The sequence below is a fragment of the Lemur catta genome, chromosome 2 (assembly GCF_020740605.2).
Source record: "Lemur catta isolate mLemCat1 chromosome 2, mLemCat1.pri, whole genome shotgun sequence".
NCBI classification, from domain to species: Eukaryota; Metazoa; Chordata; class Mammalia; order Primates; family Lemuridae; genus Lemur; species Lemur catta.
This window is the reverse complement of record NC_059129.1, coordinates 52,536,168-52,550,319: the sequence shown is the minus strand read 5'-3', so window position 1 is coordinate 52,550,319 and position 14,152 is coordinate 52,536,168. Positions and strand designations below refer to the sequence as shown.

At 57.9% G+C, this 14,152-nt stretch overlaps 1 protein-coding gene across 1 annotated transcript; it reads right to left on the bottom strand.

The window, feature by feature from the left end:
• Positions 1 to 1,833: 1,833 nt before the first annotated feature.
• Positions 1,834 to 4,223, bottom strand: LOC123632085 (uncharacterized protein C6orf223-like). Its single transcript, XM_045542208.1, is given in 6 exon segments — positions 1,834 to 1,977; positions 1,979 to 2,199; positions 2,751 to 2,774; positions 2,777 to 2,828; positions 3,738 to 3,909; positions 4,126 to 4,223. Coding segments are annotated over 6 exon segments (711 nt in total).
• Between the last annotated feature and the right edge of the window lie 9,929 nt (positions 4,224 to 14,152).

Genomic DNA, 14,152 nt, shown 5'->3' with positions numbered 1-14,152 from the left:
TCTTAGTAGGTTTCATTCATCAAAGCATGACAAATGGTGTCCTGGGAGGAATGCCTGGGTGCCACGGGGAGCCGAAGGGTGGGGTGAGGTACAAACATCCCATCTGAGGGGAGAAGCCATTGCCTTCAGGGAGTTCCAGGCTGAGAAGAGACACAGCTCTGTCCTCGGGAAGCCCTGGTCTGCGAGGAGATATGGTCCTGTCCTTGGGGGAACCCGGTCTGAGGGGAGACACAGTCCTGTCCTCAGGGAGCCCCAGTCTGAGGGGGGACACAGTCCTGTCCTCAGGGAGCCCCAGTCTGAGTAGGAGACATGGCCCTGCCCTCAGGGAGCCCTGGTCTGAGGGGAGACATGGCCCTGCCCTCAGGGGACCCCTGTTTGAATAGGGAGACATAGACCCTACCTTTAGGGAACCCCAATCTGAAGGGTAGAGACAGAGCCCTGCCGTCAGAGAACCTATCTAAATGGGGGAGACACAGTTGCTGTCCTTAGCGAACCCTGAGTCTGAAGGGGACAGACACAGTCCCTGCCTTCAGGGAGCTCCGTGTGATGAGGACATTACTTCCACATCCCCCCCTTCCCCAGCCCTCAGTGAGATCCAAGTCTCAAGGGAGAGATCCAATGTCCTGTTCTCAAGCAACCTCTAGTTTCATGGCAGACAGATAGCTGCCGCCCCTGCTGGAGAAGATATAGAGCCTACCCAAGGCACGGGCTGAAACTCAAGATGAAAAAAGGGGGTGCCGGAGGGGTATCCAGAAACATGTGCAGCCACTGCCACCACTACATGTGGGGACCCTGAAGATGACTGAGAAGGGTGGCTTCCAGGGACACTCACCCAGGCATGCTTACCAAGAAACACGCACACTGAGTCCTAGCCCTGAGACTCAGGGTAGAGGCACAGGCTACCCAGCTGGTCTCAATCTGGGGTCTGCCTCTGCCATCTGGGGGGGCAATCAGAGAACCACATTGTCTGTAGGCTCTCACACCATATGAAAGCCGCATACTCACTGCAAGCCAAACCAGCCTCACTGGAGATTAAACCTGGCCCAAGACCATGAATTTGCAACCTGCCCCTGGACATCAGGAAAGAATTCCTGACAGGGAGAGGGAGAGACCTGAGCCTGGCTGGAGTGAAGAAGCTGATGGACAAGTTACCCCTCTAGTCCTGGCCCCCAGGCCTGGCTTCTGTGTCTTCAGGTCTTCTCAAACCCTTCCTGGGATGGGACACCTGAGCCACCCCATTCCTCACTAGCTCCCTTGTGATCAAGAGGCCACAGCTAGCCAGCTGGCGGGCGTTCCAGGTCTGTGATGGGGGACATCACTTTTCTTTGCAGAAAGGTAATTTCCCTGCCAGGGGAAGGTGCCCACGGTGCTCTGTCACAAAGCGCCACGGTTAAATGAGCTGATCTGGAAGTTCTGGCTGGGTGGCCTTCCCTGACAGCCTTCACTTTTCTGTGCCCCAAAGGCAAAATGGGAATAGTGTTCCTTGCCCTGCCTGCCCTCCCCGGCCCTCCCGCTGACAGTGAACTTTCCAGTAGACCTCAGTGTTTCCGTCAAGGAGATGGCTTCCTGCCCCCTCCCCATGCCCTCTCCCAGCAGACACGGGCAAGGACCCTAGGTTCTGTGTGTGTCTCTGTGTGTGGGGTGGGGGGCCGGCTTCCCCAAGTCCCCAAGTCCCGCACTCCCTCCAGCCTCAGGCGAGGCCTGGTAGCTGTCTCTTGGGGCTGAGGGGCAGTCCCGGAGGGCGGCTGGAGGCGGCAGCCAGTGGTCCTGGGGACCCGGGCGGGGCGGAGGGTAGTGCAGGGCGGGTTTCGGGACCCGCGAGGGGCGGCCTAATTAGGGCGGGCGCGTTGGCCCAGGGCCGCGGAGCGCCGCGGATGACGGCGGAGGTGGGTAATTAGAGCGCATTAGCCGTGCCCCTGCAATCCTGTAATTTCTCCGCGCGCTCCGGGTGTGCTGGAGGAGGCGAAGCGATGCCGGCTCGCCCTGAGTCAGACTCTCGGAAGCCCGGGCGGGGACGCAGGGGGCGGCAGAGGCCGCGGAGAAGGACTCCCGCCGCAGGAGGCGCGGGCGCCGTCCCGCAGCGAGTCCCCGGCCCCGCTCCTCGGCGCGCGCCGGCGGCGGACAGTGGCGCGCAGGGACGGCGGGGCCCCGAGTCGTGTCTGCGCCCAGCCCCGCGCCGGCCCCTGACGCGCAGGTGGGCTGGCAACCAGTGAGGCAGACGCAGTGGGCGAGGCCGAGAGCTCCAAATCCCAAATGTCCCAGGGAATCAGAGCCGCCCAACAGAGCTAGGACAGCGATAGGACAAAAGTCAGAGACATCAGAAGGGAGTAGCGGGTGGAGTGGGGCCGCTTGTTCCAGCCGAGCCTGAAATCAATGCTGGGGGAGCGGGGAGGAGCCAGCGGGGGTCTGGGGCTGGGAGGGGAGTTTATTTATTAGCCAGATTAGCCAGTATTAATGGGGAAGCGGTGGTGGCCGGCGGCGGCGGGGACATAGCTGGCATAGCTGGCATAGCGGCCGGGCCTCCCGCGGCGCGAGGCTCTGGCGGCTTCAAAGGGGCTTAAAGAGGCCGGTGGTGGCACTGCCACGGCCCCGCGGGGGAGGGCGCGGGCGCGGGCGGCGGGGGAGAAGGCGGCCATTGTGCACCAAGGGATTAGGGATCTGGCCTGGAAGGAATTTTAAACTGCTGTGAGCTGGAGCCCCAGGACTCTCCTGCCCCACCCCTGCCCTCCGGAGCATGCCGCGGTGTTTACCTGCGTTCCCTCCTCTGGGATGGAGGGGTGCCCTGCCTCCTCCCTCAAACCGGAGGCACCTAGGGTTTCCAAATTTGGCAAATAAAAATACAAGACATCCAGTTAAATTGAAAATTTTAAGTATAAGTATATCCCACATATGGTATGGGATATACTTATGCTACAACATTATTCGTTGTTTATCTGATATTCGGTTTAACTGGACGTCTTGTATTTTTTTCTGACAGCTCCAGAGGCATTGAAATGTCTAATCCACGTCCCGAAACAGATAAGGGGCTCCTGAAAATCCAATGTGTCTCCCCCATTTGAGAAATCCCTGAGGGCAAGGGTTGTGTCTCTCCCCTCAGTCTGGGAGTTTCCAGAAGGCAGATGCTGAGTTTCACCCTTAGAAATGGAGCTCTTAGGGCATGACGTGTCTCCTCCCTCAGACTGGGAGCTTCCTGAGGACAGGGGCTGAATTTCCCTGATCAGTCAGACTAGAGCTCTGAGGTCAGAGTCTGTGTCTCCTCCATCCCACTGCGGGATCCCTGCGGCAGGGTCTGCCTGCGGCCCGAGGTCAAGTTTGTGTCTGCTTCCTCAGCTGCCCATCTCCAGGCTGATGGTCTCCTCCCCCCACTCGTGTTGCTTCCTGCCCATAGGGGGCGCTAGGGGCCCAGAGGACTGACCCACAGATGGATGGGTCCTGTTTCTGGGGACTCAAGGCTTGGTCCTCTGAGGTTGATGCATCTGCAATTTGGGGGTGGGGTACCCATCCTGTGAGGCTCCTGACCTGGTCCTGGCCCTTGCTCAGGCAGTCGACGGCCAGGTATGCCAGGGCCAGAGGCTGTGGCCAGCATTCGGGAAAAGCTCTGCTTGCTGGGTACCCACTGTTTCTGCCAGGAAGGGACAGTGTGGCCCTCAGGACAGAACGTCCTGCCCACCTCCTCTCAGAGCCGTTGCAGCCAAGCCCCGGACTTCCATCAGCCTCACCAAACCCCACTGCCTAGTGCTTGTGCTGTTCTGTCTGCCTGAAGCGCCCTCTTTTCCTGTCTCTGAGGACAGCTGAAGTCTCACTGCTTCTTCTGGATGCTCTGCCCTTAGCAGGGGAGGCGGCTTGTGCCTGGGGCTCTTCCGGTGAAAAGACTGTCCATCACCCTCTCCCTCCTCACCAAAGAGGGGGCTAAGGTGGGGGAGGGGAGAGATGGGAAGGTGGGGGGAGTGTAGGCAGAAGGGGAGCAAGAGGAGGAACCCTCTGCCACCCCCACCCCCTGAAGCCCCTTCCCATCTCCCCTCGTCCCCTCTGCACGCCTTTCCCTTGAAGCTGAGGGAAGCCCTGGAGAAGCCCTTTCCCACAGTCCCAGCCTCGCAAACCCCTACCCGCTTCTCCTCTGGCTACCGCCACCTCAGCCGCACCCTCCGCAGAGTGCAGGCCCACCCCATCGCCGAAGGGCCCCCTCCGTGGGCCAGGGCGCCTGCTTCCGCCAGTGGCATCATCACCCCACTCCCCGGGCACCAGTCACCAGGTCGGCAATTAGCTACTTCCTCTCAGCAGCATGAGGCCACTGAACGTCACAGCCCCTCCCCCGGCCGGCTGTGGCGGCAGTGCTGGGGGGTGTCCCCCACCCTTTGTAGTCAGTGCCAAGTCCTGGCTCGACCCCGCTTCCCTACAACCTACCGAGTGCCGGGGCAATGAGCCTTCCATCTAGGGAGCTGAAAGCCGCGCTGCTGCCTCCTCCCCCGTGTCACCCCATCCCATTGGGCGAGGACACTCCTGCTGCCTGGGTGGGGTGATGCCCGCTCAAGGGCACTGGCAGTCTGGGCGGGGCTTGAGACTCAGGTGTCTCTGTCCCAGTCACAGGCGGTTTTCACCAGGCTCTTACCTGGGGCCCAGGAGTCTGAACTAAGGATGGTAGCAGTTATCTGGGAAGGGGGGAGGGAAGGCGAGGCATTCTGCAGACCCCCGAGCATGCAGGGGCAGGCTCTTCATGATCACTCACGTGGGCTCACACGCCTGTGTCTAGGCACACACACAGGTGCAACCTGTGCGACGTCCGTCCCACTGCAGCTACACCCACATGTGTCCCTGGTGGGTAAGTAAACGCACTAGAAGTTGTACCCTCATGCCCAGACAGCCCCTCCTCCAGGTGTGTGCATGAAAACCCACCAATATGGAGTATTCAAAAAGGTGATAAGCTTACTGCCACACCAAAACCAAGACCTCACAGGGGAACCCAGGAGGATGGGAGGGGAGGAGCGACCACCCCAACATCCTCCACCCCATGGGCCTGGGAATCTTCCTGGGGAAGGATGGGAGGAGACTGCACTTCAAGGGTGTGTGGGGGGCGGGCCGTGGTGAGTGCAGCTGTGGTCTGAGTCTGGGGTGGGGGTGGAGGATGTGGATTTACAGAGAGAGTTAAAAAAATTCCACCAAATATAAACAAACGTGTATAATCTTAGATCACTTAACTCCTTGGAGCCTCAGCGATTGCATCTCTAAAATGGGGATAACAAAAACACCATTTAAACTGGGTTGTGAAGTTTAAATAAGGTAACCCAGCTCAGAGCAGGCTCTGCTCCAACATTACTACTGGGGAGATGCTCCCAATATCCTGTCGCTTGGTGGTGGGTTTGTGTCCAAGAGCTGCCCTGGGCCTCACATGACTGATGACAGTTCATTGATTCCTGGGGTCCAGCTGCAGCCCAGGTGCAGTACGCAGGTTGAGAGGCACGGCAGGGCGTGAGGGGCGTGATTGGTGCTACTCCGGATTGTCCTGGGGGTGGGGCCAGGGAGGGGCTGGCTACCTGCCTTGCTCCTACCTGGCTGGCACTAAAGGTAGCTGAGTGCTAGCTTCCAGCCCTGGGATGGGGTGAGTCAGCCAGTGCCTCCCTCCCTGTCCAGGCAAATTGGGTGCAAGGTACAGGAGCTTGGGTGGAGGGGCCTTCTAGGAACGTTCCTGGAAGGGGACCTGAAAACAGGCACTGCTATAGGGAGCCACCACCTGGGCCTACCAGCCTGCACCCCAGCTCAGCACACACCCTCGTCCTTGTTTCTCAGAGCCGGCATCCACGGCTAGCCTCCGGACTCAGGACGCGAGGCCCTGCCTGCCCACCGGGCTGGCCCCAAACATCTTCTCAACCTGCTGCCACCATCTTTCCTTGCCACCCTTCTCAGCCTGTCCAGCAGGGTCTCCAAGCACGGACACAGAAGCGCACGTACACACACACTCATGTCCACGTGCCCACAGCCACATAAGCACAACCAGGACCACCATGCAGATGTGTTCTCACAAGCACATACAACATGCTCAGTACTTCCTCATGCTTATGCACACTTACGTACACCCACAGAGACACTCATGCACACTGACTGGCTCAGACACGTGGTCACGCAGTCATAATCACTGCTGCTCATTAAATTGTGTTCCCTGAGAAGATATGTTGGATAGTAGCAGGAAGATGTGATCTCAGAAATAGGGATTTTGTAAATGTAATCAAGTTCAGATAAAATTTTACTGGATTAGGATGGGCCCTAAATCCAATGACTGGTGTCCTTATAAGGAGAGAGACTTGGAAACAGAGACACGGAGACCCGCAGAGAAAAAGGCCGTGTGACCGTGGTTGCAGAGAGTGGAGCGATGAAGCTACAGGCCAAGTACCACCAGGGACAGCTAGCGGCCACCGGGAAGTAGGCGACAAGCGTGCAACAGATCCTGTCTCGCAGCCACCAGAAGGCACAGACCCTGCCAACACCTGGATTTCAGACTTCCAGCCTCCTTAAATGTGAGAGAACACATTTCTGTTGTTTTAAGCTACTGAGTTTATGGTAATTTGTTATGGAAGCCCCGGGAAGCAAATCCAATCACACGCACATGCACACACGTAAACACACACACTGCTGTCTCCAGGCTCAGTGATGAGGCTGGCGCGGTTCCCCTCGGGCGCTAAGCTGCCTCTGTCTTCCCTCCCTTGTCACTGGTCCAGTGGATCAAGAAAAACCTCAGAGCCCAGAGTAGGCGCTCAGGAATTTTTAATCCCTCCTTCCCTTCCTAGAATTCTTAACCACACATTCCCCTCAAAATCTGATCTCTGCCCCCTTGATCAAATGTTGGAAAAAAAAAATAGAGAAAAAAAAAAAGAAAAGAAAATCTGATCTCAAGAATGGGTTGTCAAGTTTGTGTGTATGAGAATATATGTACAAGAATGCTGTGGCTGTTTTAATCATGTTAATTAAAAACTGGAAACAACCCAGATGTTCATCATCAGTAGAATAGGCAAATAAATTGTGGTATATCCACGCAATGGAATACTACTTAGCAAGGAAAAAGGCAGAGCTACATGAGTAACATGGATGAACCTCACAGACACAACGTTGAACAATATGAGCAGACAGAAAAGAGTGCATACTCTATGATTCCATTCACATGAGGTTCCAAACAGGCCAAGCAGATCTATGGGGATAAAAGTCAGATAGTGGTCACCTCTAGAGGATGGAATTGACTAGGAGGGGCCTGAGGGACCACCCTGGGGTGCTGGAAGTTTCTGTGCTTGCTCTGGGTGGTGGTTACATCAGTGTATACATGTGTAAAAGTTCACTAAGCTGCACCCTTAAGATTTGTGCAGTTTGATGCATAAATCTGACACCTCAATAAAAAGTACATTTAAAAAACTGTGTACTCAGGAGGTCAATGACCAGAAGCCACAGGACAGTGTTTCTGAGGGCATTTTCAGTTCGAGTCTGTACCCTCGAGTCCAGGGAAAGACTCAGTCCCTGGACAGACGCACGTGGCATCATCATTCAGTGAATGTGGGAGGGAATTCCACCCCTCAGCTGGGACTGGTCTGGAGACAAACACATGCACACCTCTTGCCAGCGTCCTGTCCTCACTCACAGTTGCAGGTTTGACTGGGTTCATCACCTAGGCCCCATGAAGCCAGGCCTGAGGCTGTCCAGGGTCCCCAGGTTGACAGACAGGAGTGGCAGGGGGCAGGTGGCTAGTGAGAGGGACGTTGCTTCCTCCCCTTCCCCCATAGCCCTGGCATGAACTGGTCTGGGGTGGGTGGCTGCAGGGCTTGCCTTGTCCCTGTGCTGCACTATTTGTTGACTGTAATGACAGCCTTCGGCTGCCTGGGAGGCCATGAGGGTCAAGGCAGCCAGACCCTCCAGACACTGGTCTTTGGGGTGGGAATGGGAGGTGTATGAGCTCCCACTGCAATTGGCTTCCCCAATTACAGACAAAAAGGAAATGATTTCTTCTGCAAGAAACCCCCATTGAGAAAGAATAGCTAGCTTTTACTCAACATTTGCGAGCTGACAGGCGTGCACCAGGTATCTCTGAGGTGTGTGACAGTGCTGCCATTATACAGGCGAAACAACAGAGGCTCTAGGATGCTGAGTAAAAACCCCAAGGTCACACAGAAAGCTCCAGAAAGGGCAAGTGGCATGACGATTCCGTCACACTGGGGCTCCCCCTCCAACTGGGGCTTCCCAAGGACAGGGCTGTGTCTCCCCTGAGACCGGGGCTCCCTGAGGACAGGGCTGTGTCTCCCCCTCAGACTTGAGGTCCCGGAGGACAGGGCTGTGTCCTCCCTCAGTGTGAGCCCCGTCTGTAGGAGGGGCTTAGCACTGGCCTTGAACCTGCCTTTCATAGCATTCACCCCCGTCTCCTGGAGTTCCCGGGAGGGGGCTGCTGACCTGGCCATCCCTGCTCTTTCTCATCCTGGCTGTCACCTCTAGGCCTAGCCTAGGGCTCTGCCCAGAGGTGTCCCATAGTGTGGGGCCATGGTTCTGGGGCTGTGGGGGGGGTGCTTATGTCCCAGAGGAAGCTGTCCCTTTGGCAGCTGTGCTGAGATCAGTGGGTGTCCCGAAGCCATCCCTCTCTTCCTGAGCAGGCCCTCTGGTCAGGGCCACCCAGCTGAGTCATGCCAGAGCCACACCGAGCAGAGAACTGGCTGGACACTGCCTCTTCCCAGGAGGATCAGCTGGGAGAGGGGCTCCGTCTGAGTGCATGTGGAGGGGGCCGAGTGCAGGCGGCATGCTGCAGTATCCAGGACTAGGTGCTCCTTGCTCTGCCCACGCCTCACCAGCAGGAGCTGCTCACCTGGATGGGGGCCAGGTGGCAGGTGTAATAGGAGACGACATCCTCCCCGGCCTGCCCTGTGACCATGTTAAGTTCTGTGCCCCAGCGTCCCCTCTTCCCTCCCCCCAGGACTTTCCCTTCTCCCCTGAGGGATCCGACTCTGCAGATTAAGGAGTCGTCCCTCCTAGCCAGCACCTTCCCCCCCACCCCCGGCTCAGAAAAGGGGCAGGGGCCTAAAGAGGTCAGAGCCAGCAAGTGAGGGAGCAAAGGCAGTAAATTTAGGCTTTGGGTGCTAATGAGTTGCAGAGGGAAAGGCCTGGAAGGGCCTCAGCTCCCCTCAGACTCAGTCAGCCCCCACAGCTGCCCACACATCACCTAGGGGCTCACAAGGGCGTGTGAAGACACACTCCCCTCCCCAGAGCTGAGACATTCCAGACCAACCCATATACACACAGGCACCCCCAGGCGCCCATTATCACCCTTGTAGCCTTGTTCAGCAACTCATGTCTGCACACCCGCTATGCATGCCGGTGCTGTGCTTGCTTGCACACTCATGCACTCACACTCACACCAACACTCCTGTTGCCCATTCTCATAAGCCCCCCAAGTCTATGGCTCTGGAGCTTTGGGGTGGGTGGGAAATGTAGTCTGGGAGCTGCAGGGCATTCGCACACCCCTACCTAGATCTAAGGGCTCAGTCCCCAGGAGCCCCAGGAAGCCCCGCCTACTCCCCAGCCGAGGGCAGGGGACAGGGGCAGGCTTATTAGTAAGTTTTCTCCAGACTGGAACGGCCTATGCAGAAGCCCCAACCTCAAGCGAATCAGAGCAGAACTTTCCAGGAATGTCACCCAAAGCAAGCCTTCCTCTGACCCCAGGATTATTTCCTAGCCCTGACTTCATCCCCTTGGTGTGTGTGGCTCCTGCCAGGTTCCACTGGCTCTGCCCAGCAGGCCTGCTGTCCTCTGGCAGCTGACATCTACCTTGGCTGCTGCCCAGGGAAGGTCACAGCACACGGGTGGTAGGGCCAGGGTTGGAACTGCTTTCTCCACCCTCCTTCCTGGAACCGAGGACAGCTGTGCTCGCCGTGTGGGGAGCACAGAATGGCCTCTGCCTCGCCACCCACCGTGGCATCACGACGCTGCCCCAGCCCCTCGCTCTGCGTGGCGGGAAGCTGAGAACCCCTGGCCCTGAAGGCAGAGAGGCTGGGCCCGTTGCATTTCTGCTGCTCCCTGGCCTTGTGGCCTCGGACAAGCAGGATTTGACTCGCTCGTGGCTCAATGTCATCATTTGTAAAATGAAGATTAACATAAGGATTAGGAGCGTGTGGTGGCTGGTGTACGCTGTAAAGGGCTGTGTGGATAGCAAAGTCAATGGTGTTTATGTTCCTGCCTCTGTTACTAATTCCACTCCCAGCTCTGTCGCCTTGACTGTCCCACCACCACCACCACCTCCTCCGTCACCGACATCCCTGCCGTCGCCATCGGCACCGTCACACTGCTCCTTTCTTGGTTGACACTTCCACCACGACCACCGCGTTGTCCTCGTTCGACCATTCCAAGAACACTGATTCAACACTCACTATGTCCAGGTCACAGGGGTGATCTTTGGAGGTTAGTGCTGTCCCAGGGCCCCGCGGCACGGGGAGTGGCCCACAGTCTCACTTCCTGTAAGCCCTGCACATCCCGTCTTCACCAGGAGCCCTTCTTAGTCCGCCCTGCAGCACCCTAGTTACTCCTGGACACTGTGGCTCAATTCGCCTGCCCCCTCCCTGGTTGCTGTGTGTGTGTGTGTGTGTGTGTGTGTGTGTGTGCGCGCGCGCTCACACCCACACTGTTTCTACTCGCCTGCACAGTCAGCTCCTCCCAGATCTCCTACACACAGCACAGTGGCTCTGGGTTCCAACCCTGCCTGGCTCTCATAGTAGCTGTGTGACCTTGGACAAGACACCTTCCCTCTTTGTGCCTCAGTTTTCCCAACTGTAAATTGGATTTAATAACAATACCACGTTTCACAGAGTTACAGCGAGGGTTCTCTGAGATATTGTGTATATTGCACGGCACTTAGAGCAGAAGCAGGCACACAGCAAGTGCTCAATGAACATTATTATTATTTTTATTATCATTATTCTCTCTTCCTTCCACCAGTGTTTGGCACAGGACTCTGCGTTGCCGACGAGAATGTAAACGCTAATGGATTCCTGCTAACTTTCCAACATACACATCTTAGGGAAGGGCTGAGCTTTCCAAGAAATGTGCTGGTCCCGCTGCCTGCTCATCTGAGCTCTCTGGGTAGGAGGTGGGCTGTGGGTGGAAGGACCATGCAGGAAGTCAGAGCCACACAGAGCTGAGTTTGAACCCTGACTTCACCGGCTGAGCCACTGAGAGCAAGTCCCTTAACCACCTTGAGCCTCAGTTTCCTCATCTGTAAAGTGGATCTCTTTGCATGGCCCCTGCGAGGCTATCGTCTCTACTGGGCTTCTGGTTGATCTTGAACGCAAGCACCGTGGGTGGGACCATGGGTGGGACTCAGACCCAGCGTACCCTTTGGACCTCAACCTGCCCACGCAGACAATGGGTAATCCCAGCAGAGCCTGCGTTTCAGTCAGTGGGGAAGATGCCGAGTGATGAGAAGTGCTCAGAAAAGTCAAACACCCTGGAAAAGTTCCAGGGACAGTATTAATAATGATTAACTCATGCCAGGCCCAGCTTGGCCTGACCTCAGAAAATGCACTGAAGTCTGAGCTGGGATCCTGGGGCAGGGCTGCAGGCCAACGGGAAGGATGGCCAAAAGGACCCCAACCACGAGCTCATGGCGGCCCCTCTGTACTCAGACTCCCATGTGCCCCACAGCATCCTCCATGGCGCGGGGATGGGCAGCGGGGACGTGGTAGGAGGGGTGGCCTGTGAAGCCTACAGGCTTTCCTGGGGCTCTCAGTGCATGACGTCCACACAGCTGCAGCCACCCAAGGATTCCCCCCACCCTCCTCCTATGGTGGTGCCCTGGCCATGAACCCCCAGGGAATAAACAGGGGCAGCAGCCGGCTGACTGCTGTGTACTTGCGGCCCACACAATGTAAACTCTTGGGACATGTTTATGTTGTTTGGGCCTGGCCCAGTCCCCTGCCCAGCTGAGAGGGGTCACACCATGCCAAATGTCACACGTGCAAGGCATCTGGATTCCTCTGCAGAGTGTCATGGTAGGGCATGGAAAGGATAGGAGTTAACAGGGGACAGGGACCAGAGACAGCCAGAGCTGGTGGCCAAAGGGAGGAGGCCAGATTGCAGGAATGGCAAAGGGAAAAGGCGAGCATTACTTCTGAGTGCTCAGACTGTGCCCTGTTCCTAGAACTGCGGCCAGAATCCTGGGAGATCCCTGGCCAGCCCAGTGACCTGGGTCACTCTGTGGCCTTCCTGGGCCAGTCTTGGCCCCAGACTCCAGGGTCATGGGGCCTAGGGCTCTGCCCAACCCACACTGGCCTGAGAATTGGCCCATTCGGCCTTTCTTTGCTTTACCTTCTTACTACCCTCAACCGGACACTGTTTTCCCATAACCCAGGGGATGTCCGGGGGGGTTAAGTGGCCTGAGGTGATGAAGTCTGGAAGTGTCCAGGCTGGGTTTTGAACTTGGATCTGTGAACAAAGCATCTCTGCTGTAGAAAGCCATGCCAGGCAGGACCCTCCCTGTAAGGGCAAAGTGACGCCAGAGTCAACACTAGAACCCAGGGCTCGAGTCCTGGGTCAACTTTCTTCCCACTGTACCAGAAACAGGGTGGTGAAAGACCAGCCTCACCACCCGGGAGCCCAGTCTGAGGGGGAGACACGACCATGCCCTTGGGGAGCCCCAGTCTGAGGGGAGACATGGCCCTGCCCTTGGGGAGCCCCAGTCTGATGGGCAGACACAGCCCTGCCTTCAGGGAACCCCAGTCTGAGGGGAGACATGGCCCTGCCTTCAGGGAATCCCAGTCTGAGGGGAGACACGGCCCTGTCCTCAGGGAGCCCCAGTCTGAGGGGAGACACAGCCCTGTCCTCAGGGAGCCCCAGTCTGAGGGGAGACACAGCCCCATCCTTGGGGAGCCCCAGTCTGAGGGGAGACACGGCCCCGCCCTCGGGGAGCCCCAGTCTGAGAGGGGAGCCCCCGTCTGAGGGGAGACACGGCCCTGCCCTCGGGGAGCCCCACCACTGGGGAGGCAGGTGCAGCCAGGGGGCTTCACGGAGCTGAGGGAGGGGCTGGCAGCCCCTGTGGGAAGGAGGAGCCGGCAGGTGGTGGGCAGCTTTCGGTGGCCCTGGAGACCGGGTCTGTATTTCCACTCTGCCCTGATTAGGAAACAAGGCTCATCTCTGCTCCCCCAGCTTCCCTCTGTGCCAGGGGAGGACTGCCAACCTGGCCCTACCCACCCTGGCTGGGAGGGGCAGGAGGAGCATAACCGTGTGACAAGCATGCCACTGGGATCTGAGCACGTCTCAGGAACGACACCCAGGGAAGGCTATTTTAATCTGAGAAGTCGCCTGTTCCTCCTGCCCACCCCAAAATAACCTGGCTCCTGCCAGAACCTGCAACATCGTGGGCTGCCACCAGCCCCTGCAGCCCCTGTGTCCTCACCGTGCCTAGCCCCCTCCTCAGACCGGGCCGCCCCACTCAGGCTTGGAGCTCTCTGGTGCCCGGGCTGCGTCTCCTCCCTCAGGGCACAGACTGCTTCTCCCACAGGGTTGGTTGCATCTCTCCACTCAGACGGGAGCTCCTCGGAACATTCAGGTCCCTGGAGCCTGCTTCCTTGGGGAGTGAGGGGAGGAGGGTGCCAGGTGGCCCCGTCCCCCTTCCAGGCTGTGTCATGGAGGATGCCTTTGTGGTGGAGAAACCGGATCTCCCCCGGTGGCAGAAGTGCATCTTGCGGGTGGGCCCATGTGGGGCCTGGGCTGTGTCTGGCAGTGCCAGGCTGTGCTGCTGCTGGCCACATGGCCCCCGACAGGAAGGTTCACATGTCCCAGCACCAGCCAGCCACCTGCTGCCTCCTGCCTCCCAAAATAGGAAAGGGATGGCCTTCTCCCATTACCAGCCACATGCCCTACTGCCCTTGTCCTTGGGATGGGGCCCCCACTCCTCCCTGCCCTGCTCCTTTGAGGTGGGTGTTGAGGGGGTCGGCCCCCAGCGCTGCCTATCCTCAAAGCCTGCGACCGGGTGTGGCCAAAGGGAGCTGCTCTGCTCCTGGGCTGGATACAGATGGACAGGGGGCCTGCTAACTGCAGTGTTCCTTGCAAGGAACCGGTGCCAACTGGTTCTGGGAAGACAGGCCCTGCTCCCCAGAGCTGTCTCCCTCCCCAGCATCCAACATAACCCATGGCTGGGAGT